Source organism: Scyliorhinus canicula, chromosome 27 (assembly GCF_902713615.1).
Source record: "Scyliorhinus canicula chromosome 27, sScyCan1.1, whole genome shotgun sequence".
Classification (NCBI taxonomy): domain Eukaryota; kingdom Metazoa; phylum Chordata; class Chondrichthyes; order Carcharhiniformes; family Scyliorhinidae; genus Scyliorhinus; species Scyliorhinus canicula.
In genome coordinates, this window is record NC_052172.1 from 14,307,545 (window position 1) to 14,333,700 (window position 26,156).

Below are 26,156 nucleotides of genomic sequence, written 5' to 3' on the forward strand. Positions count from 1 at the left end.
GACTGAGTGTCTCAGCACTGACTGTGTGTGTGTGTGTAACAGGACTGAGTGTCTCAGCACTGACTGTGTGTGTGTGTGTGTGTAACAGGACTGAGTGTCTCAGCACTGACTGTGTGTGTGTGTAACAGGACTGAGTGACTCAGCACTGACTGTGTGTGTGTGTGTGTGTAACAGGACTGAGTGTCTCAGCACTGACTGTGTGTGTGTGTGTGTGTAACAGGACTGAGTGTCTCAGCACTGACTGTGTGTGTGTGTGTAACAGGACTGAGTGTCTCAGCACTGACTGTGTGTGTGTGTGTGTAACAGGACTGAGTGTCTCAGCACTGACTGTGTGTGTGTGTGTGTAACAGGACTGAGTGTCTCAGCACTGACTGTGTGTGTGTGTGTGTAACAGGACTGAGTGTCTCAGCACTGACTGTGTGTGTGTGTGTAACAGGACTGAGTGTCTCAGCACTGACTGCGTGTGTGTGTGTGTAACAGGACTGAATGTCTCAGCACTGACTGTGTGTGTGTGTGTGTAACAGGACTGTGTGTCTCAGCACTGACTGTGTGTGTGTGTGTGTGTAACAGGACTGAGTGTCCCAGCACTGACTGTGTGTGTGTGTGTGTAACAGGACTGAGTGTCTCAGCACTGACTGTGTGTGTGTGTAACAGGACTGAGTGTCTCAGCACTGACTGTGTGTGTGTGTAACAGGACTGAGTGTCTCAGCACTGACTGTGTGTGTGTGTAACAGGACTGAGTGTCTCAGCACTGACTGTGTGTGTGTGTGTAACAGGACTGAATGTCACAGCACTGACTGTGTGTGTGTGTGTGTAACAGGACTAAGTGTCTCAGCACTGACTGTGTGTGTGTGTAACAGGACTGTGTGTGTGTGTGTAACAGGACTGAGTGTCTCAGCACTGACTGTGTGTGTGTGTGTGTGTAACAGGACTGAGTGTCTCAGCACTGACTGTGTGTGTGTGTAACAGGACTAAGTGTCTCAGCACTGACTGTGTGTGTGTGTGTGTGTAACAGGACTGAGTGTCTCAGCACTGACTGTGTGTGTGTGTGTGTGTAACAGGACTGAGTGTCTCAGCACTGACTGTGTGTGTGTATGTGTGTAACAGGACTGAGTGTCCCAGCACTGACTGTGTGTGTGTGTGTAACAGGACTGAGTGTCTCAGCACTGACTGTGTGTGTGTGTAACAGGACTGAGTGTCTGAGCACTGACTGTGTGTGTGTGTGTGTGTAACAGGACTGAGTGTCTCAGCACTGACTGTGTGTGTGTATGTGTGTAACAGGACTGAGTGTCCCAGCACTGACTGTGTGTGTGTGTGTGTAACAGGACTGAGTGTCACAGCACTGACTGTGTGTGTGTGTGTGTGTGTAACAGGACTGAGTGTCTGAGCACTGACTGTGTGTGTGTGTGTGTGTGTGTAACAGGGCTGAGTGTCTCAGCACTGACTGTGTGTGTGTGTGTAACAGGACTGAGTGTCACAGCACTGACTGTGTGTGTGTGTGTGTAACAGGACTGAGTGTCTCAGCACTGACTGTGTGTGTGTGTGTGTGTGTGTAACAGGACTGAGTGTCTCAGCACTGACTGTGTGTGTGTGTGTGCAACAGGACTGAGTGTCCCAGCACTGACTGTGTGTGTGTGTGTAACAGGACTGAGTGTCTCAGCACTGACTGTGTGTGTGTGTGTAACAGGACTGAGTGTCTCAGCACTGACTGTGTGTGTGTGTGTAACAGGACTGTGTGTCTCAGCACTGACTGTGTGTGTGTGTGTGTGTGTGTAACAGGACTGAGTGTCTCAGCACTGACTGTGTGTGTGTAACGGGACTGAGTGTCTCAGCACTGACTGTGTGTGTGTGTGTGTGTAACAGGACTGAGTGTCTCAGCACTGACTGTGTGTGTGTGTGTGTGTAACAGGACTGAGTGTCTCAGCACTGACTGTGTGTGTGTGTGTGTAACAGGACTGAGTGTCTCAGCACTGACTGTGTGTGTGTGTGTGTGTAACAGGACTGAGTGTCTCAGCACTGACTGTGTGTGTGTGTGTGTGTGTGTGTGTGTAACAGGACTGAGTGTCTCAGCACTGACTGTGTGTGTGTGTGTGTGTGTGTGTAACAGGACTGAGTGTCTCAGCACTGACTGTGTGTGTGTGTGTGTAACAGGACTGAGTGTCTCAGCACTGACTGTGTGTGTGTGTGTAACAGGACTGATTGTCTCAGCACTGACTGTGTGTGTGTGTGTGTGTGTGTAACAGGACTGAGTGTCTCAGCACTGACTGTGTGTGTGTGTGTAACAGGACTGAGTGTCCCAGCACTGACTGTGTGTGTGTGTGTAACAGGACTGACTGTGTGTGTGTGTAACAGGACTGAGTGTCTCAGCACTGACTGTGTGTATGTGTGTGTGTAACAGGACTGAGTGTCTCAGCACTGACTGTGTGTGTGTGTGTAACAGGACTGAGTGTCTCAGCACTGACTGTGTGTGTGTGTGTAACAGGACTGAGTGTCTCAGCACTGACTGTGTGTGTGTGTGTAACAGGACTGCGTGTCTCAGCACTGACTGTGTGTGTGTGTGTGTGTAACAGGACTGAGTGCCTCAGCACTGACTGTGTGTGTGTAACAGGACTGAGTGTCTCAGCACTGACTGTGTGTGTGTGTGTAACAGGACTGATTGTCTCAGCACTGACTGTGTGTGTGTGTGTAACAGGACTGAGTGTCTCAGCACTGACTGTGTGTGTGTGTGTGTGTAACAGGACTGAGTGTCTCAGCACTGACTGTGTGTGTGTGTAACAGGACTGTGTGTGTGTGTGTGTGTAACAGGACTGAGTGCCTCAGCACTGACTGTGTGTGTGTAACAGGACTGAGTGTCTCAGCACTGACTGTGTGTGTGTGTGTAACAGGACTGATTGTCTCAGCACTGACTGTGTGTGTGTGTGTAACAGGACTGAGTGTCTCAGCACTGACTGTGTGTGTGTGTGTGTAACAGGACTGAGTGTCTCAGCACTGACTGTGTGTGTGTGTGTAACAGGACTGAGTGTCTCAGCACTGACTGTGTGTGTGTGTGTGTAACAGGACTGAGTGTCTCAGCACTGACTGTGTGTGTGTGTGTAACAGGACTGAGTGTCTCAGCACTGACTGCGTGTGTGTGTGTAACAGGACTGAGTGTCTCAGCACTGACTGTGTGTGTGTGTGTAACAGGACTGAGTGTCTCAGCACTGACTGCGTGTGTGTGTGTAACAGGACTGCGTGTCTCAGCACTGACTGTGTGTGTGTGTGTGTGTAACAGGACTGAGTGCCTCAGCACTGACTGTGTGTGTGTAACAGGACTGAGTGTCTCAGCACTGACTGTGTGTGTGTGTGTAACAGGACTGAGTGTCTCAGCACTGACTGTGTGTGTGTGTAACAGGACTGCGTGTCTCAGCACTGACTGTGTGTGTGTGTGTGTGTGTAACAGGACTGTGTCTCAGCACTGACTGTGTGTGTGTGTGTGTGTAACAGGACTGAGTGTCTCAGCACTGACTGTGTGTGTGTGTAACAGGACTGCGTGTCTCAGCACTGACTGTGTGTGTGTGTGTGTGTAACAGGGCTGTGTCTCAGCACTGACTGTGTGTGTGTGTGTGTAACAGGACTGAGTGTCTCAGCACTGACTGTGTGTGTGTGTGTAACAGGACTGAGTGTCTCAGCACTGACTGTGTGTGTGTGTGTGTGTGAGACAGGACTGAGTGTCTCAGCACTGACTGTGTGTGTGTGTGTGTAACAGGACTGAGTGTCTCAGCACTGACTGTGTGTGTGTGTAACAGGACTGCGTGTCTCAGCACTGACTGTGTGTGTGTGTGTGTGTAACAGGGCTGTGTCTCAGCACTGACTGTGTGTGTGTGTGTGTAACAGGACTGAGTGTCTCAGCACTGACTGTGTGTGTGTGTGTAACAGGACTGAGTGTCTCAGCACTGACTGTGTGTGTGTGTGTAACAGGACTGAGTGTCTCAGCACTGACTGTGTGTGTGTGTGTGTGTGTAACAGGACTGAGTGTCTTAGCACTGACTGTGTGTAACAGGACTGAGTGTCTCAGCACTGACTGTGTGTGTGTGTGTGTGTAACAGGACTGAGTGTCTCAGCACTGTGTAAAAAACAATCTCGGCCATCTGTGTTCTCTCTCTGTAAAAGGCAATATTTAAATAATTCATTATGTGGCATACCATCTGTTGCCACCTCGGCTCTGAGATCTAGTGTTGGATTGCAGCCAGGTAGACCTGGGGGCAAGTGGGCACTTATTACGCATGAGGCTTCTCAAACTTAAGTTTGAACTGCACAAGCTCCCGAGGGTAGTCAGGAAACTGTGGCGCATCAAGCAATCTGGGTTTAATTTAGCTGGAGCAATGTGTTCTGCGATGTAGCTGTTCCATGGACTGTGTTGAAGACTGGCTAAGCCCTTGGGCATGTGGTCAAAGGCAGAAAATGTTCAATTGATGCTGAACTGGATTGTCAGGGGGGGCGGAGGGCTTGTTTGATGGGAGAGTCAGGGGAGGACATTGATGTCGAATTCAGGCATCAGCCTCGGTTCAATCCCACTGGGAATATTGTGAGTCCCCCCTGGACACGAAACCTGAGATGGGATGAATTGGGCCCATATGGAATGCAGCAGGAATGATATCTGAACTTCAAGGGGTGCTGCATGACCGGACTGCACATACCAAGGTTCTGGGCCTTGGAATTTAGAAAGTTCTGCGGTGATTTGCTCAAAGGGTTTTTGGGTTATTACGGGGAACAGGGAACTGGTTTGCCTTGGGTAAGGGGGAGGGGTCCTGGGGTACAGTCCGCAACTTCGAACCAACCATTTCAGGAATGGGATTTGGAAACACCTCTTCACACACACAGGCTGCAAGCAACTGGGAATTCTCTTCCTCAAAGAGCAATTGTTCCGTGGACAACTGTTAACTTTACTCTAAGTTTGCTGGGTATTTGCTAACCAAAGGTATGCAGGCATCTGGAGCGAGAGAGAGAGGTTAGGGTGCATATATGGAAATAGGTCACGATTAGTCATGATCTCATTGGATGATGAAACAGACCCGAGCAACAAGAAGCCTCCTCCTGTACCTAATCCCAGAAAGCTTTAGTCAGCATCTAACAGAGAGTGAAGCTTCCTCGACACTGTCCCCATCAAACCCTCCCAGGGTAGGTACAACACGGGGTTAGATACAGAGTAAAGCTCCCTCTACACTGTCCCCGTCAAACACTCCCAGGACAGGTACAGCATGGGGTTAGATACAGAGTAAAGCTCCCTCTACACTGTCCCCATCAAACACTCCCAGGACGGGTACAGCACGGGGTTAGATACAGAGTAAAGCTCTCTCTACACTATCCCCATCAAGCACTCCCAGGACAAGTACAGCATGGGGTTAGATACAGAGTAAAGCTCTCTCTACACTGTCCCCATCAAACACTCCCAGGACAGGTACAGCACGGGGTTAGATACAGAGTAAAGCTCCCTCTACACTGTCCCCATCAAACAGTCCCAGGACAGGTACAGCACGGGGTTAGATACAGAGTAAAGCTCTCTCTACACTGTCCCCATCAAACACTCCCAGAACAGGTACAGCACGGGGTTAGATACAGAGTAAAGCTCCCTCTACACTGTCCCCATCAAACACTCCCAGAACAGGTACAGCACGGGGTTAGATACAGAGTAAAGCTCCCTCTACACTGTCCCCATCAAACACTCCCAGGACAGACACAGCACGGGGTTAGATACAGAGTAATGCTCCCGCTACACTGTCCCCATCAAACACTCCTAGGACAGGTACAGCACGGGGTTAGATACAGAGTAAAGCTCCCTCTACACTGTCCCCATCAAACACTCCCAGGACAGGTACAGCACGGGGTTAGATACAGAGTAAAGCTCCCTCTACACTGTCCCCATCAAACACTCCCAGGACAGGTACAGCACGGGGTTAGATACAGAGTAAAGCTCCCTCTACACTGTCCCCATCAAACACTCCCAGGACAGGTACAGCACGGGGTTAGATACAGAGTAAAGCTCTCTCTACACTGTCCCCATCAAACACTCCCAGAACAGGTACAGCACGGGGTTAGATACAGAGTAAAGCTCTCTCTACACTGTCCCCATCAAACACTCCCAGGACAGGTACAGCACGGGGTTAGATACAGAGTAAAGCTCCCTCTACACTGTCCCTATCAAACACTCCCAGGACAGGTACAGCACGGGGTTAGATACAGAGTAAAGTTCCCTCTACACTGTCCCTATCAAACACTCCCAGGACAGGTACAGCACGGGGTTAGATACAGAGTAAAGTTCCCTCTACACTGTCCCCATCAAACACTCCCAGGACAGGTACAGCACGGGGTTAGATACAGAGTAAAGCTCCCTCTACACTGTCCCCATCAAACACTCCCAGGACAGGTACAGCACGGGGTTAGATACAGAGTAAAGTTCCCTCTACACTGTCCCTATCAAACACACCCAGGACAGGTGCAGCACATGGTTAGATACAGAGTAAAGCTCCCTCTACACTGTCCCCATCAAACACTCCCAGGACAGGTACAGCACAGGGTTAGATACAGAGTAAAGCTCCCTCTACACTGTCCCCATCAAACACTCCCAGGACAGGTACAGCACGGGGGTTGCATTACAACTACGTCTCCTGCAGTCTTGAGATGGGTCTTGAATCAGGTGCTTTGGTTGAGAGGCAGAGACACATCCAACTGCACCACAAGACCAATCACCCGCCGCCCCCCCCCCCCCCCCCCCAGGACCCTGGAGCCCGCCCGCGCCACCAATCCCGCCGGTACCAGAGGTGGTTTAAACCACGCCGGCGGGAAAGGCCTGTCAGCGGCGGGACTTTGGCCCATCGCGGGCCGGAGAATCGCCGCGGGGGGCCCGCCGACCGGCGCGGTGCGATTCCCCCCCCCCCCCCCCCGCCGAATCTCCGGGGGCGGAGAATTCGGGACACGGCAGGGGCGGGATTGACGCCGGCCAGAGAATTCGGCCCTGGTCAGTCACACAGCTACAATTCCCAATCTCCAATATTTAAATAACGTTATCGTTTTTAAAGAAAATGATAAGAACACATAATTTTTAATGAACCGTCTATTTACTCCCTCGACTTTTTTTGCTCGAAGTTAGGCCCAGTTCATCTTTAATTCCTGGTGTCGAACCCGCGGAAACATCAGGAGGCAACAATTCCTCTTTAATTGTGGGGCCAAAGTTGAGGCCAAGTTTGAAGGTCAGTCCCGAGTGAGCAGTTTGCCCAGTGCTGTGTGATTTCACTGGAAGCGAGCTTGGCATTTGAGGAGCATCTGGATTTGTTTTCCAGATCCTCGTGTTTCCATGGAGACGCCTGTGCTGAATTATCTGGGACTTCAGGACTCAGTGTTTGAGAACAGGAAGCCTGGAGGAGGCCTCCTCACTGCATCACAGCCTGCAAAACATCACTGCGCACGCCCCCCCCCCCCCCCCCCCACCCCCCCACACACACACACCTACACAGTCAGACACACACACACACACACTCACAGTCAGACACACACACACACACACTCAGACACCTACAGTCAGACACACACACACACACACACACATTCAGACACCTACAGTCAGACACACACACACACACACACACCTACACAGTCACACTCACAGACACCTACACAGACACACTCACAGACACCTGCACAGTTAGACACACACACACTCACAGACACCTACACAGTCAGACACTCACACACAGACACACACACACTCACAGATACCTACAGTCAGACACACACACTAACACAGACACACACTCACAGGCACATACACACTCACAGACACCTACACAGTCAGACACACACTCACAGACACCTACAGTCAGTCAGACACACACACTAACACACACTCACAGACACATACACAGTCAGACACACACACACACTCACAGACACCTACACACACACACTAACACATACTCACAAACACACAGTCACACGCACGCACACACTTACAGGCAGACTCACTCACACCCACACTCAGCCAAACACATGCACAGACACATTCACAGACACTCTCATGCACACATTCTCACTCACAGAAACATGCACTCAGACACACGCACTCAGACACACACACACAGACACATACACTCTCACACAACCTGACACACACACATTCACACGCACTCACACAGACATACATAATAATAATCTTTATTGGTGTCACAAGTAGGCTTACATTAACACCTCAATGAAGTTCCTGTGAAAAACCCCTAGTCACCACATGTGTTTATTAGGTGAATTGGACATTCTGAATTCTCCCTCTGTGTACCCGAACAGGCGCCGGAATGTGGCGACTAGGGGATTTTCACAGTAACTTTATTGTAGTGTTAATGTAAGCCTACTTGTGACACTAATAAAAAAATAAAGATTAAAGCAGTCAGATACACACACTCATGCACAAACACTCAGACACATACATTCAGAAAATCACACAGACACGCACACAGAAACACGCACAGAGACACACACACAAACACATTCAGGCACACACACAGTCAGATACACACAGATGAACAGACACACAAACACAGACGGACACACCACCAGAGTTGCAGATGCTCCAACACTGAGAGCAGAGGCTGCAAAATATTCCTTGCTGTCAACACTGCCCCTCTCTGTGTCTAACCCTCTGTATAATATTAATTCCTCTAAACAATATGCAGCCACCCTCTACACAAGTGACCCTTTTGTGGAAAGCATGCATCCTCTCCAAGGCACTCACCCTTTCTGTATATATAACCCACACCCTCTGTACATATAACACACACCCTTTGTGCATATAACACACACCCTCTGTACATATAACACACACCCTCTGTACATATAACACACACCCTCTGTACATATAACACACACCCTCTGTACATATAACACACACACCCTCTGTATATATAACACACACCCTCTGTACATATAACACACACCCTCTGTACATATAACACACACCCTCTGTACATATAACACACACCCTCTGTACATATAACACACGCCCTCTGTACATATAACACACACCCTCTGTACATATAACACACACCCTCTGTACATATAACACACACCCTCTGTACATATAACACACACACCCTCTGTATATATAACACACACCCTCTGTATATATAACACACACCCTCTGTATATATAACACACACCCTCTGTATATATAACACACACCCTCTGTATATATAACACACACCCTCTGTATATATAACACACACACCCTCTGTTTATATAACACACACACCCTCTGTACATATAACACACACCCTCTGTACATATAACACACACCCTCTGTACATGTAACACACACCCTCTGTACATGTAACACACACCCTCTGTACATGTAACACACACCCTCTGTACATATAACACACACCCTCTGTACATATAACACACACCCTCTGTACATATAACACACACCCTCTGTATATATAACACACACCCTCTGTATATATAACACACACCCTCTGTATATATAACACACACCCTCAATTTATAACACACACCCTCTGTACATATAACACACACCCTCTGTACATATAACACACACCCTCTGTACATATAACACACACCCTCTGTACATATAACACACACCCTCTGTACATATAACACACACCCTCTGTACATATAACACACACCCTCTGTACATGTAACACACGCCCTCTGTACAAATAACACGCCCTCTGTACATATAACACACGCCCTCTGTACATATAACACACACCCTCTGTATATATAACACACACCTTCTATATATATATAACACACATCCTCTGCATATAAAACGCACACCCTTTCTGTATATATAACACACACCCTCTGTATATATAAGACACACCCTTTCTGTATATATAAAACACACCTTCTATACATATAACACACACCCTCTGTACATATAACACACACCCTCTGTACATGCCTTTTGGGTACAGTACCTATTTGGATAAACCCCTCACCATGTATTAATGTCATGCTCCTCGAGTAGCTGCACCCTCTCGGGTATATAAAGCGGCTCCTCATATTCCTCCTCTGCTGTGTTACAGACGTAAGGTGTGTAAGAGATATCGTCCCCACACCAATGCAAACAATTGCTTCCTGAAGACTACCAGCATTGGCAGCGTCCCGTGTTCTCTTGTTCCCCCCCCCCCCCCCCGCTCGCCGATCAAAGGGGGGCAGTTGGCGGGGTCTCAGTGACCTGGGTACAGCCCGCGGTGGATTTGATTTTCACCCCCCTCTCCCCATCTGTCAGGAAGATTAGGGCGGGGCGGGCTGCTTCCTCCCCCATCTTTCTGAGGGAAGGCTCCGTAAGGGCGGCCATAAGGAGCAAAGTTCAATATGAAAGGTGAGTCTGTGGTTGGCCAATTGTGACATTAGCTGATCTTGGGCTTCAACCCCATTTCCCACCCTATCCCACAATTACCTGAGAGGTCAAAGGCCTCTGCCTCAGTCTTAACAACACTCAATGATGGAACATCTGAATGAAGAAATGTCTCCTCGTCTCAGTCCGATACGATCGTCCAATTATTCTGAAACTGTGCCCCCACCACCCCGCGTTCTAGATTTCCTAAGGTGCCACAATGGTTAGCACTGCTGCCTCACAATGCCAGGGACACGGGATCGACCCCGGCCTCGGGTGACTGTCTGTGTGGAGTCTGCACGTTCTCCCCGTGTCTGCGTGGGTTTCCTCCGGGTGCTCCGGTTTCCCCCCCACTGTCCAAAGATGCGCAGGTTAGGGTGGATTGGCCGTGCTAAAGTTGCCCCTTAGTGTCCAGGGATATGTAGGTTAGGTGGGGTTGTGGAGATGGGGGGGTGGGGAGTGGGCCCAGGTTAGGGTGCTCGTTCGGAGTGTCAGGGAGACTCGAGGGGCTGAGTGGCCTCCTTCTGCACTGTAGGGATTCTGCAGTTCTATGACTAGACGCATATCTGGGTGTCTGGCCATGTGGCATGGGAATGTGCAACGTTCGATTGGGAGTTAATTGAGCACTTGGGCATCGATTGTGTGACCCCTGATCAGGTGACATTTTCCAACCGCTTGCAAAGCAATATCTCACCTGCCTACGTTGAGTGTCTCTGGTTGGGGAGGAAAGAGGTGGGGGGGGGTGGCGGTAATTAAACGTTTTGGTCTCATTTAATCTCAGAACGCTATCATACCCGTGCTCCGTCAGCATTGAGTTGACCAACGCTGGAATACGTTCTGGTGGGGACAGAGGGACTTGGCTGTGATTCCTCCTATCTCCCAGCAGGGTTGCCAGCTGTGCTCAAATTTATTCCTGCGCACAAATCGGTGGCTGTCATTCTTGCATTACAACGTGTAAAGGTTTGTGTTGCCAACTGCGGTGAAATGGATTCCTGGAGGTCTCATCACATGACGTACGGCCTTCCTAAGCCAATCGGACCCAATGGATGATGCACGGCTGTCACCCATACAGCCCTTTTTTAAATATTTCAATATTTTTATTCCTGGTAAAGAGAAATGTCCGAAGAGAATTAAAACAAACCCCCCCCCCCCCTTTTTTAACATCCCGATGATTTTAGTCCGGGGCATACAGGGCGGTGTGCAGATTCTTGGGGTCCTGCACGCACAGACCTAGAGTTGGCATCTTCCAGGGAGAAAGGAGTACACTGCGTGATTAAACAAAAGAAAAAGATTTTCGACAGGGGTCACCGTACTTTCAAATCTCGTCTCTGTCTCTCTCGCCTCATGACAGATGTGTGACCTTTAACCCTGGAGTAAGGTGCTGACCACCATGAGTGGAACAGGCCCATAGATGGGGGTTGAGGGGAATGAGCTGGACACGGTCCCTCATTTCTTTGCTTGCCGTGCTCGTTTTTAAAGAAATGTTTTTTTCCCCTCTGAAACAATTCCCGAGATTTCTTTCCCTGGGCAGCGCCATGGCAACAGTCAAGTTCCGCTCCGAGACAGGCACAACAGCCTTCAGTGAGATTTCACGGACACAGGGACATTTTCTTCCCCCTTTTCCCAGCCCAAAGGAATCTTTTATTTACTCTCCCACAAACCCGCCTCAGGGCATCTCACCCGCCACCTCCCCCCCACCCCCCTTAGGCACCCCCCATCCCCCCTCTGATGTTTTCCAGTGGGTGGAGTCCACACTCCATTGGGAGGGGGGAGGGAGGGCCTATTTAGGCTGACGGTCAAGTATCCTCCAATTGGGCGATGAGTCTTTTTGCTTTCTGATTGGTGGAGGAATGCCGGACGTCACAAGGGTGGATGTGTTGGCCGAATAATGGCTAGTGCTTGGAGGGAAGCTGAAGGGAATAGCAAACCTCGTCTACCCAACCTGTCCCGGTAATTTAACTCGTTCAGTTCTAGGTACACAAAGAAAAGCAAGAGGAAACCTTGAAAAAAAGAGAGACTTGGATCTATTTAATTTTGTTTGTACTCACTTCATGGTAAAACTTTTAATATCGTTGAATACTCCATAAACACTATTTTGACCGTGACACAGTAACATAGGTGACAACGTTAAGCAGCCACAGCCAAGCCTGGGCCTCGGCCTTGCCAGATCTGAGTGAGGAAAGGACCCATTACCACCGACTGCTGGAATCCAGGGGCCTTCCCCCATATGGACTCTTGGGTTGCCAATTCCTCCAGGATTGCCCCGGACGCTGGAAGCGAGGAAAGATTAATGTCCAGGACAATGCATTGGGCAGACACTCGGTGGAAAATTTACATGGGTGTTTCAAATTGCCTTTCTGTAAAAAAAACATTTTCTTTCCCACACTCCTGTATTTGTAAAAGTACCACCAATACTGTGGGAGAGGTTATGCGATTGAGCGTCAAGAACCATCCAACTGGACTGGGGAGAGTGTTTTCCCTTTCTGATTGGCTGTTACAGCCTGGTGAATGCACCAATAGCGAGAGAGCTCAGGTTGGTGAGACGCTGTCCGATGAAACTTCCAGGACTGTCCCGACCAACCAGAGTTGGCAACCTGAGGGAACGCTCAGGGCCAATTTGGATGTGGATGGGGGTCAGGGGTCAAGCCTAGTGTGCCCCTCCCCAACCTCTCCGTTCACACCCCCTCCCCCACACCTGCTCCACAACCCGCTACTCCGTATTGCCCACCCCCATTTAGGGCGGACGTCTAGACGAATATATCAACGTGCTGTATGGGCAGACGCACAGACGGGCCAACTCCCCCCTACAACGACTTCGGAGCTCAGATGTGTGTCCTCCCCCCCCCCCCCCCCACCTCCCACCTCCCCACAGTGTCATTGCCGACTTCCGACGGGGCGTTTTCCTGGGTCCACAAGCTGATGACAAGCCCCAAAGTCAAGGAGCTCACACCTCTCGCCCTATTGCCGCCCCCCACCTCCCTCATTGTGTCTACTCTCAGAGGGCCTGGTCGAATTCAAAGGGTTCCTTTGGGCGCTGTTGATGCGCCCGCTTTAAAAAGCCAAGTGGGTTCCACCTCCTCTGCCCACAAATCAGGGCTAAGTGCCTAACGCAACATGGGGGCAGCGGGGAGGGGAAGCAGTCACATGACTAGAATCAATTAAATTGACTGACCCATTTCACAGTGGAGAAGACATCCCAAATTCTTTTTTTTACATTTTCAATTGTGTGTGTTTCGGGGGGGGGGGGGGCGGCAAAATGGAAAACAAAACTCCCCCGAGTACTCAATAGCAACCACGACAAAATTTACACTTGTATTTACAGCAGTGGGTTAACACACCATCGCCCCATCACCCTGTTGGGTTACGGCAAGAATACGGAGTTCAAGGGAGTACAGTTCGTGGGCCATATTCTTATTTCCCCGACCCCCCCCCACTCTCATCGCTCAAGAACTGACGAGCTGCAGAAGAGAAGAACAAAATGTTCCATCGTCAAACGATTGCAGCACCGGGAGGAGCCACTTCGCTGACCCATGGGAGGAAGCTCCTCAATTAGCCAATGCTCCACTCCCCCCCACCCCACACCCAAGCCCTTTGCCCTTAACCTCGTTTGGCTTTTCTCTGTGAAAGTATTCATCCGACTCCTTCTCCCGAAGCGACTGAATCTGCTTCTGCCGCCCATTTTGGACAGCGTCACAACTCGCCCAGTAGGAAAAAAAAATTCAAATTTTGCCGCGCGCCTGGGAGCCGCGCGCCATGCAACCGGTCCCGTCAGGTTTTTCCCAAAACTCCACGGCCCTGCTTCAGGTTATTGGCCGCACACTTTTTTTACACAACTTGAACTCGACACTCATAATGATCACAGAACATGTATTTAACACCTATTACCACCGTCACTCGGCTGCAGGAAGGAGGACGTGAGGGGCGGGAAGACACAGAAATGCACAACTCCAGAACCAACACCGCCCCAGGTTTGAGACGACGGGGAACCTAAAACAATGGCCGCCCCTGCCCCCCCATTAAGGTGGGACATCCATATTCTGGGATGGAGAGAGAGAGAGACGGGTTGTTACGGCCCGCGATGGATTTTCAACACAGCCCCGGGGGGGAGGAGGCAGATTCCTGCCGCCCTCTCGATCCCCGCCGGGGCCTCCATTGGTTCCGAGTGGGTCTGGACGTGGGCCAGAGATTTGGGCAGCCCTCCCCCTCATTGCAGCGGTCACAAGGCTTCCACAGTCAAACGCCGTTAAAGACAAAAAAGAGGGGTGAACTTGGATCACAGTCAGAGGATTGGGAATGTTTTAGAAACCAGCAAAGGAGCACGAAAAGGTGCTAAAAAGGGGTGGGGGAGAAAACAGGATACGAGAGCAAATTAGTCAGTAATATCAAAACAGATTGGAAGAGCTTTCACAAGTATATACGTCCATAGATGTTCAGGTTAGGTGGGGTTATGGGGTTACAGGGCTGGGCCTGGGTGGGGCGCTCTTTCAGACGGCCGGTGTAGACTCGATGGGTCGAATGGCCTCCTTCTGCATTGTACAAATTTTATGTTTCTTTAAGAAGGAAGGAGCACCACTGGAAGGGATCAGGGCAAAGTGGGAGGAAGAGTTGGGAGAGGGGGTTATGGAGGACGGGGTTCTGGTGTGAGGTGCTCCGGAGGGTGAACGACTCCACCTCGTGCGCGAGGTTGGGGCTGATACAGCTGAAGGTGGTGTACAGAGCGCACCTCACAAGGGCGAGGATGAGCCGGCTCTTTGAGGGGGTAGAAGATCTGTGTGAACGTTGCGGGGGGGGGGGGCACAAACCACGTTCACATGTTTTGGTCCTGTCCAAAGCTGGAGGATTACTGGAAGGAGGTTTTTCGGGTAATTTCTAAAGTGGTGCACGTGAAACTGGACCCGGGTCCCCCGGGAGGCCAAATTCGGGGTGTCGGACCAGCCGGGGTTGGAAACGGGGGCAGAGGCGGGTGTTGTAGCCTTCGCCTCATTGATCGCCCGAAGGTGGATCCTGTTGGGATGGAGATCAACCTCTCCACCCTGTGCCCTGGCGTGGCCAGGGGACCTGCTGGAATTCTTAACGCTTGAATAGGTCAAATTTGAACTGAGGGGAAGGATGGAGGGGTTCTGCAATTCATGGGCGTTATTCATTATGCACTTTCGAGAATTGGATAACATCGAACATTAGTTGGGGGGGATGGGTGGGAGAGTTGGGAGGAGGGGGGCTGTGTGTGTTAATGGTGACTATGGGTGATCCCTGATTCCTTTTTGTCATTTGTTTATGTTAACATGCGGGCTGATGTTTGCGGTTTGGTGGGAAGATGGGATGGTTGGTATTGATATGGGGATTGACACTGTATTCGTTACTGATTATTGTTTATTGTTGGGTGTAAATTTGGGAGAAAATGTGAAAAAGGAGGAGAATAAAAAAATATATTTTTTAAAAAGAAGGAAGAGAGTAGCTAAAGTTTTTTTCAAGTAAATTTAGAGTACCCAATTCCTTTCCAATTAAGAGACAATTTAGCGTGGCCAATCCACCTAGCCTGCACATCTTTTGGGTTGTGCGGGTGAGACCCACGCAGACATGGGAAGAATGTGCAAACTCCACACGGACAGTGACCCAGAGCCGGGATTGAAACCGGGTCCTAGGCGTCGTGTTGCAGCAGTGCTAACCACTGTACCACCAGCCACCCAGAGAGTAGCTCAAGTAACGCGAGTACCCTAGAAACAGAGGCAGAAAAAATTATCCTGGGGAATTGACAGAGAAATTGAACAAATATCGTGGTGTCTGCCTTTCAAGTAGGAGACACCAGCGGAGAAAAAGTGCTAGAGAGACTACAAAAAGTAACATCCTTACTCAAGAAAAGAGGGAAAGTCAAAACGAGGAACGACAGTTCGTTTGCCAGACGTCAGCCACTGTTGAAGTGTATTAGTAAAGAAATCTTAATAGCAGAAGTAGGAAAGCATAGTATGATCAAAACAAGTTAATTCAGTTTTATGAAAGATGACAAATTTATCAGAGTTTTCTGAGGCTATAACTAATGAGGTAAATAAAGGGGAACCAGGAGATGTAGCGTACTTAGATTTCCTAAAGGTGTGAGAGATGGCGGCACACTAAAGGTTAATAGACGAAGTAAGGGCTCATGGAGTTGGAGAGTGATATATTGGCATGGACAGAGGATTGGTTAAAGGATAGGAGGCAGAGAGCAGGGATGAATGCGGACTTTTGAAGTCGGCATTCATTTTGGTCGGAGAACAGAGAGGCAGAATATATATTTTTTAAAAGACGTGAGAATTGTAAAGTCGATGTTCAGCGAGAGATGTGGTACAAAGAAAAGGAAAAAGTCAGCAAGCAGGTACGGCAAGGAATTGGAAAGGAACATGACATGATGGTCTTTCTTGTGAGGGGATTAATCTATAGGAATAAGGAAGTTTTGCTACAGTGTACAGCAATGGTGGCCACACCACACCTGGGGTACTGTGCACAGTTTCGGTCTCCATGTTTAAGGAAGGATACACTTGCACTGTCCACTCGATTGGTCCCTGGGACGAGAGGATTGTCCGATGACGAGAGGTTGAGTAAATTGGGCCTATCTTCGCTGGGGTTCAGAAGAGGCGAGAGGCGACCTCGTTGCAATCTACAAAATTCTGAAGAGGGTGGACGCTGAGAGATTCCCGCTGGTGAGGGAATCTAAACACGGGAGGCACAGTCTCGAGATAAAGGTGTCGGCCATTTTGGACTGGTGAGGAGAAATTTCTTCAGTCGGTGAGTGGTGAACCTTTGGAATTCTCCACCCCAGAGGGTTGATTATATTTAAGGCTGCGATATACAGAGTTTTGGTCTCTAAAGGAACTAAGGGAAAATGGAGGTGACGCCCAAGGTCAGCCCTGATCGTATTGAATGGTGGAGCAGGGTCGATGGGCCGAATGGGTGACTCCTGCTCCTATTTCGGATGTTTTTCTGCTCGGTCTGTCATTGAGGTAGCCAATTGGTGGGGGAATTGAAATAGCTTGAAAACCGCCCCCATCGGGTGACTGTCCCTCAGCAACAATGACTCAAGGGATTTGCCCCCTACCCCGGCCCTGCAGTTCCGATTTTGCAAAAAAAAAGGGCAAAGACAGCAGCGGCAACTTGCAACCGTGCAGGGTCTTTAATGGAGGAAGACACGGCCAAGATGTTCCACAGGAGCGTAAATCAGACAAAAATTGTCACTGAGCCAGCAAAGAAGGATTTTGTTGAGATGACGAAAGCTTGGACAGAGAAGCAAGTCTTCACGAGCGTCTTAAAGGAGGAATAGAGTGAAGAGTTTGTTGGGGGGGGGGGGTAAATCCCAGAGCGCTCAGGACCCAGGCAACCGAAGGCATGGCCAGCCATGGTGGAATGATGAGAATGGAGAACGCTCAAGAGGCCAGAAGGACTGAATGAGCGCAGAGATCCTGGGAGGCGGGTTTAGGGGGCTGGAGGAGGTCGCAGAGGTGGGAGGCAGCTGATGGAGCGATGAGGTGTTGCCGTTGCTGGATCAGGAGCCATTGTTGGATTGGCGGACCTGGTGGTGATGGAAACCTACAGGATACGGCGAGGCCTGGATAGAGTGGACGTGGAGAGGATGTTTCCACGAGTAGGAGAGACGTGAATCCGAGGGCACAGCCTCAGACTGAAGGGACGATCCATTAAAACAGAGGTGAGGGTGAGTTCCTTCAGCCAGAGGGAGGTGAATCTGTGGTGAATCATTGCCGCAGAAGGCTGTGGAGGCCAAATCACTGAGTGTCTTCAAGACAGAGATAGACAGGTTCTTGATTAATAAGGGAATCGGGGGTTACGAGGAGAAGGCAGGAGAATGGGGATGAGAAACATATCAGCCATGATCGAATGACGGAGCAGGCACGATGGGCCGAGTGGCCTAACTCTGCTCCTATGTCTGATGGACTCATGGGTGAAGGGGCATCAGAGGGGAGACGGAGTAAATTTTGATTGGGAATGGTGGAGAGGTGCAAGGTACAGAGGCTCATGACCCACGTTCGGCCCTTGACTACAGAAGCCTGCTACCAGCTGTCAGAGCAAACACTTTCTGTGGTAACAGAGTTAAATAAATCGCAGTCCGCCAGCACGGCATAAAATTAATCCACACCCCACCTATTGACACAATCAGTGAGCCGGGAGAAACTGTTTAAAAAAAAGTTCCATCTCAATTCACCAACAAATTGCAGCCGCCCTCCGGGACGCTGCCATCTTGAAGTCATCCTCTCGGAAGCCGAGCCTCTCACGCCCCCATGAAAAGTGCATCGGCACGGTGCGGACCCGGCAAGGGAGGGGGTGGGGGGGGGGGGGGGGTGGCACAGCCCGCGTTTCCAAATCGGAAGGTGGTGGGTGGGTTCAAGTCCCAGCTCCGCAGCCTCGCCTCCTGTCGTCTAGGCCCATAATCCTCGGTGCGGCACCCAGGGAGCGCCGCACTCTCGGAGGTGATGTCAAACTGAGGGCTGGTCCCCCCCCTCCCACCCTCCCCCTCTCCCACCCTCCCCCAGCCACACACACACACACTCCTCCTCGGCCCCAATCTGCAATCTCGGGCGGATGTAAAAGGTCCCACGGCCGCCATTTTGAAAGGAAGGGTGTTAGGAATTCCCTCTGACCAGCATCATATCAGGGAAAGGAAAAAAGAAAAACAGATGGCTTGGCCATTGATCTCTGGGAACTTGCTGTGCGCACGTCCGCATCTGCCTGCGTTATCAACAGCGAAGTACGCTTCAAAAAGAATAGAGGATGCTGGCTGCAGTGTGCTTCCAGATGGTCCTGAGGAATGAGGGCGCTAAACATAAAAATGCCAGTTCGTTATTCCTCTCTTCATCAGACGGTGGTCATCACCTTCAGGGAGCCCGTACGGAAACGGAGGATCTTCTTCTTTAGCGCGTGGGAAGCTTTGATCTTAACAAAGACCTTTGGCTGCCCCGCGTCGCGCCCGGCGGTCTGTGGGGCGACCTGCTGGGGCCAAACCAGGCCTCCGCCCTCCTCGTCCGTGTCACTGGAGCAGGTGCTGAAACCAGGCGACTCCACCTCGCTCAGGCTCGACTCGCTGTCGCCAAAACAGTTGGCGGCGTAAACTCCGACTGCCGACCCCCCCTCCTCCCCCGGCGGCGCGGCGCCGGGCTCGTGGCACTGGGCCGGGTACTCCGAGTCACTGCCCGGGTGCCCCGGGGCCCCAGGGGCCTTCTGGTACCTCTTGACCCGTCGCTGCCCCTCGGCCGGTGGGTAGGAGTCAGAGGTCGCGGCCGCCGTCGCCTCCTCCCGGGAAATCTCCGCTGTCGACTTCCAGCGCCGGTAGCTGGCATTGGCGTGGCGCCTTGCCCGCAGCGGCCTGGCTGCCATGGCCTCATCCCGCTCCACCGTGTTGTACTTGATGAAGGTCACGCCCGGCCTGTTGAGCAGGCTGTTCTCAGACTGCGAGCGACAGGTTTTCTTGTGGCGGGGGGAAGGTTTCCGCCCGCTCCTCTTGGCAAGCTCAGCTTCCTCGCTAAAGCGGCACTTCTTGTTGGAGGCCTTGCCCTTCTCCCGAAAGCCCGGGGGACCCCCCTCCGGCGACATGTCCACAGAGCGACCTTTGCTCAGCAACACACCCTTGGCTTTGCCACTCTGGTTGGCGGTGTGGGCTTTGTATGGCTGCTGGGCCGGGATGTACTGTGCATTGACCATCTGATACCCGATGTCGTCTGTGCTGTGCGGGGGTGAACTTTTATCTCTAACTTCTGAACCGAGCCGCTGGTCAAAAGGCGGTGGATGGGCCTCAGCGGATTCAGACCGAGCCGACAGGAAGGCCTGAGGCCTGTCATCCAACTCGTACACGTTTTGGTAATAACTCTCCTGAGGTGAATTCCTCATGGCCGGGTGATAATTCAACTCATGATACTCGAGTGAGGTCGGCCTCATGGGTGGGGTGTTGGCCATCAGCCTGACTGGTTTCCTCAGGCTCTGCTGGGAACACTGGGCCTCCTCGATGCCCTTCTGCTGCTGGAGAGCAGCAAGGAAGCTCTCGGCTGTTTGGCAGGCCGGAACATTCTTCTTGACCGACAGCTGATCCCTGCTCGCACTCCACTGGGGCCTGTACTTGGGAGATGGGAGACTCCCTTCAAAGCTGAGAGAGCTCGAGATGTTTCTGCGCTCGGCTGAGGGGTGGCTTGGCTCGCAATTGACACTTGGCGGGCTGGACGCCTCCATGCTCCTCTGGCACATACTGCTCTGCCTCATCAGACCTTTTATGGGCTCCATGCTAACGCTAGTCCTTGGCTTGTTCGATCGAATCGGGTAGATCCTTTTGTGAACAAGGCCCGCGATGTAATTCTCCAACCTCTTCGATTGCCCGGCCTCCAGCCCTTGGGGTAGGTCGCTCTGGGAGCCAAAAAATATATCGCCGTCGACGCCCATCTTGTACCCCCGCAGGTAAGAGTTGGGCGACAAGGGCTTCTCTTCACTGTTTGCCCGCAGGACTTGGCGAAGCAGCGGGCTCTGGACGGCCATGGCGTGGAGCGGGCTTGGGTACGGGAAAAGGTCCAGGCCATCGCGGGTGATTAGGTCACACTGGTACTTTGGCTGAATGTCCATCAGGGCCTCCAGCGAGTCCGAGCGGGTCACGGAGAAGGAGCGGGGGACGGAGGAGACGTAATCGCTGTCGGCATAGCTCAGGCTCTCCTCTCGGTCCAGGTGCAGCGGCTCCGCTAAAACATCAACGGAGAATCAGTGTTAGAAACCATATCCGCAACAGACACCATGTCCCCATCAAACACTCCCAGGACAGGTACAGCAGGGGGTTAGATACAGAGTAAAGCTCCCTCTACACTGTCCCCATCAAACACTCCCAGGACAGGTACAGCACGGGGTTAGATACAGAGTAAAGCTCCCTCTATACTGTCCCCATCAAACACTCCCAGGACAGGTGCAGCACAGGGTTAAATACAGAGTAAAGCTCCCTCTACACTGTCCCCATCAAACACTCCCAGGACAGGTACAGCATGGGGTTAGATACAGAGTAAAGCTCCCTCTACACTGTCCCCATCAAACACTCCCAGGACAGGTGCAGCACAGGGTTAGATACAGAGTAAAGCCCCCTCTACACTGTCCCCATCAAACACTCCCAGGACAGGTACAGCAGGGGGTTAGATACAGAGTAAAGCTCCCTCTACACTGTCCCCATCAAACACTCCCAGGACAGGTACAGCACAGGGTTAAATACAGAGTAAAGCTCCCTCTACACTGTCCCCATCAAACACTCCCAGGACAGGTACAGCACAGGGTTAAATACAGAGTAAAGCTCCCTCCACACTGTCCCCATCAAACACTCCCTGGACAGGTACAGCACGGAGTTAGATACAGAGTAAAGCTCCCTCTACACTGTCCCCATCAAACACTCCCAGGACAGGTGCAGCACAGGGTTAGATACAGAGTAAAGCTCCCTCTACACTGTCCCCTTCAAACACTCCCAGGACAGGTACAGCACGGGGTTAGATACAGAGTAAAGCTAACTCTACACTGTCCCCATCAAACACTCCCAGGACAGGTACAGCACGGGGTTAGATACAGAGTAAAGCCCCCTCTACACTGTCCCCATCAAACACTCCCAGGACAGGTACAGCACGGGGTTAGATACAGAGTAAAGCTCCTTCTACACTGTCTCCATCAAACACTCCCAGGACAGGTACAGCACGGGGTTAGATACAGAGTAAAGCTTCCTCTACACTGTCCCCATCAAACACTCCCAGGACAGGTACAGCACGGGGTTAGATACAGAGTAAAGCTCCCTCTACACTGTCCCCATCAAACACTCCCAGGACAGGTACAGCACAGGGTTAGATACAGAGTAAAGCTCCCTCTACACTGTCCCCATCAAACACTCCCAGGACAGGTACAGCACGGGGTTAGATAGAGTAAAGTTCCGGCGTGTGTTTAATATAAAGAGGAACTGTTACACTGTGGGCAGTGGTGTATATGTATTTTCTGTTACAAAGCCATAAGGCACATTGCAGAGTGAGTGTTAGGGTATGAGTCAAATTGTTCTGCATCTTCCACAAGTTCCATCTGTTCGAGCTATATCTCTGCCGTGTTCGAACTCCAGGGAGGGCTTTTTTGGGTATGTGGATTAAGGGACATGGGGAGGTTTGTTTGGGGGGGGGGGGGGGGGGGGGGGGTACGGGGATTAAAGGACACGGGGAAGGAATTTTTGGGGGTACGTGGATTAAGGGACACGGGACCCAGGCAGGCAAATGGAGTTAAGTGACAGATCAACCACAATCTGATTGAATGATGGATCAGGTTGGATGGGCTGAATGGCCTCCTGTTGCCATGCCTGACTCCGGGTCAGGGTTCACAGCCCCTGACCTCTACGGGATGCCTCCACTGGGAAGTATCTCTGTGCAGGCGCCGGGTGGTCAGCTTCCAAAACCCGCGGGGTGGGGGGGGGTTGGGGTAATGCAGGGGGTGAAAAGGGAGGACGTTTCCGTGTGAAGTGGGAATTAAAACGAGCCGCTACACCCTATTCCGCTGCACAAGCGATTCCCGTAGCGAGGTTGAAGATGATCAGCAAGAGGGACCGAGTGAGACGAGGAGAATCTGAATTGCTGTATCCGGAATGTTCTGCCCGAGAAGGGGAGGGCTGGAGGCCGACGCGACATTGAAAGAGAGAGAGAGTAGGAGGGGGATGTGAAAAGGAAAGATTTTCAGGACAACGGAGGAAAGCCTCCATAGGAGCTAGTATATCTATGATGGGCCAAATGGTCGCCTCGGGCGCTGCTGCAAAGTTGGGGGGCTTTGGGTTGGTACTGATGTCTAGAGATTGAGCGGAGCTCTCGACACGTCACTTCTGGAAGGTTCCGCGGTCCCAGCGGGAGGAGCCCCCACTGCCAGTCCCCTCCTCCACCCCCACCCCAATGCACCCCCCCCCCCCCCCCCCCCGGATATTGGCCAGCCGGGCCACCTACCTAAAGATTTGGGCCGTTCATTTGCATAATTAATACGGGCGTCGGCCAAGCCGATCCGCGGATAGCTGCACGCGGCAGACTGAAAGTTGGAAAAGCATTCAGCAAAGATGGAGGCCGAGGAGTCGGACAGAGCTGGGGACGGACCCTCACTGAACTCATAGAAGCCTGCAGAGGGCAGAGGAGGGGGAGGAGGAGGGGAGGGGTGGGTGGCGAGAGATACAGGAAGGAAAAGGGGTGGGGTTGGGGAGGGGGGGGTGCAGAAAACAAAATCAGAAGATTAGGGTGTGGCTCAAACATTCATCCTTTCCCACAGGTGACCCTGTGGCCTGCGACGGGCATCCGGAGAGTCGACTTCAATTATGCAAAATAAACAACTGGTAGCTGCTAATGACCGAGGAAACCCTTCCAACCCTGCACGGTGTCTGTAGAGAGCGTAGTCAACTGCATAAAGCAGTGTTGCTCCAGTGGTGGGTCTGTCACTGTTTAACACTGGGGTACAGTACTGGTGGGGACGGGTCTGTCACTGTATAACACTGGGGTACAGTACTGGTGGGGGTGGGTCTGTCACTGTATAACACTGGGGGACAGTACTGGTGGGGGGTCTGTCACTGTATAACACTGGGATACAGTACTGGTGGGGACGGGTCTGTCACTGTATAACACTGGGGTACAGTACTGGTGGGGACGGGTCTGTCACTGTATAACACTGGGGTACAGTACTGGTGGGGATGGGTCTGTCACTGTATAACACTGGGGTACAGTACTGGTGGGGACGGGTCTGTCACTGTATAACACTGGGGTACAGTACTGGTGGGGACGGGTCTGTCACTGTTTAACACTGGGGTACAGTACTGGTGGGGGCGGGTCTGTCACTGTATAACACTGGGGTACAGTACTGGTGGGGACGGGTCTGTCACTGTATAACACTGGGGTACAGTACTGGTGGGGACGGGTCTGTCACTGTTTAACACTGGGGTACAGTACTGGTGGGGGCGGGTCTGTCACTGTATAACACTGGGGTACAGTACTGGTGGGGGAGGGTCTGTCACTGTATAACACTGGGGTACAGTACTGGTGGGCCCGGGTCTGTCACTGTATAACACTGGGGTACAGTACTGGTGGGGACGGGTCTGTCACTATAACACTGGGGTACAGTACTGGTGGGGGGTCTGTCACTGTATAACACTGGGGTACAGTACTGGTGGGGACAGGTCTGTCACTGTATAACACTGGGGTACAGTACTGGTGGGGAGGGGTCTGTCACTGTATAACACTGGGATACAGTACTGGTGGGGACGGGTCTGTCACTGTATAACACTGGGGTACAGTACTGGTGGGGACGGGTCTGTCACTGTATAACACTGGGATACAGTACTGGTGGGGACGGGTCTGTCACTGTATAACACTGGGGTACAGTACAGGTGGGGAAGGGTCTGTCACTTTATAACACTGGGGTACAGTACTGGTGGGGACGGGTCAGTCACTGTATAACACTGGGGTACAGTACTGGTGGAGAGGGGTCTGTCACTGTATAACACTGGGGTACAGTACTGGTGGGGACGGGCCTGTCACTGCATAACACTGGGGTACAGTACTGGTGGGGACGTGTCTGTCACTGTATAACACTGGGGTACAGTACTGGTGGGGATGTGTCTGTCACTGTATAACACTGGGGTACAGTACTGGTGGGGACGGGTCAGTCACTGTATAACAGTGGGGTACAGTACTGGTGGGGACGGGTCTGTCACTGTATAACACTGGGGTACAGTACTGGTGGGGACAGGTCTGTCACTGTTTAACACTGGGGTACAGTACTGGTGGGGACAGGTCTGTCACTGTATAACACTGGGGTACAGTACTGGGGGGATGGGTCTGTCACTGTATAACACTGGGATACAGTACTGGTGGGGGCGGGTCTGTCACTGTATAACACTGGGGTACAGTACTGGTGGGGACAGGTCTGTCACTGTATAATACTGGAGTACAGTACTGGGGGGATGGGTCTGTCACTATAACACTGGGATACAGTACTGGTGGGGACGGGTCTGTCACTATAACACTGGGAAACAGTACTGGTGGGACGGTCTGTCATTGGTGGAGTTCAATTGTAGATGGCACCTGACTTTGAGGTGCGTTGGATTGTGTTAAAAATGCAATGTTGACATTGTCCTCCCATTGACCTTAATATCTGGGCAGTAATGTCAGACACTGTTAAGGATCTTTTTCCACATGTTGCAATCCATCTCCGCCCACCTCGTCATGTCCTGCGGCCCTCCAGTATGTTAGTGCTCATTCCTGCCTCTTTGAGCCGCCCCAATTTTAATCGCTACCCATCTGTGATCATGGTTGTGTGGGTCCTGAAACTCCCTCCCTGAATTTCCCCGCCTCTCTCTTTCTGCCCTCCATTCACGCCAGATGTCTGAGTCAGCGTGTGGTCACCTGTCCTAATAATGGGTGGGAGTCAAATTGTGGTTGACCAGCATTTGTGTGAAGTGATTTGTGTTACAGGCACCAAATGAAGTCAGGCTGCCGATGTGTCTGGCTGCATTTCGGAAGGGCCGCTCCTTCCTTGGACTGCGCGGTGATTGAGAGGCACGGTGGGCGGCCCATGTCTCTGGTCAGTTGGCGGGAAACCGGGGGAGTGGTGGGCGTGGCTCCCTCTTTATCGCTTCTTGACCCCCGCCACATTGGGGTTGGGGGGTGGGAACGTCCAGGTGGTGGCGTTCCCGTGTGTCCGCTGCCTTTGTCCTTTTAGATGGTCGAGGTTGTGAGTTTGGAAAGTGCTGCCGAAGGAGCTTTGGTGAGTTGCTGCA

The 26,156-nt window shown here is 51.6% G+C and overlaps 1 protein-coding gene and 1 long non-coding RNA gene across 3 annotated transcripts in view; one reads left to right on the top strand and one right to left on the bottom strand.

Moving 5' to 3' along the window:
• Window positions 1-14,280: 14,280 nt before the first annotated feature.
• LOC119957861 overlaps window positions 14,281-26,156 on the top strand; it is a 29,362-nt gene continuing 17,486 nt past the window's right edge. Inside the window, exon 1 of the long non-coding RNA XR_005458935.1 lies at window positions 14,281-14,408. This is a non-coding gene — a long non-coding RNA (uncharacterized LOC119957861). The remainder of the gene's footprint in view (window positions 14,409-26,156) is intronic.
• Window positions 18,905-26,156, bottom strand: part of LOC119957860 (dapper 1-like) — a 73,756-nt gene continuing 66,504 nt past the window's right edge. For both annotated transcript variants that reach the window (XM_038786018.1, XM_038786017.1), the window contains exon 3: window positions 18,905-21,087. In XM_038786018.1, coding sequence (XP_038641946.1) covers window positions 19,226-20,974 — 1,749 coding nt within the window. In that variant the 5' untranslated portion in view covers window positions 20,975-21,087 and the 3' untranslated portion in view covers window positions 18,905-19,225. The remainder of the gene's footprint in view (window positions 21,088-26,156) is intronic.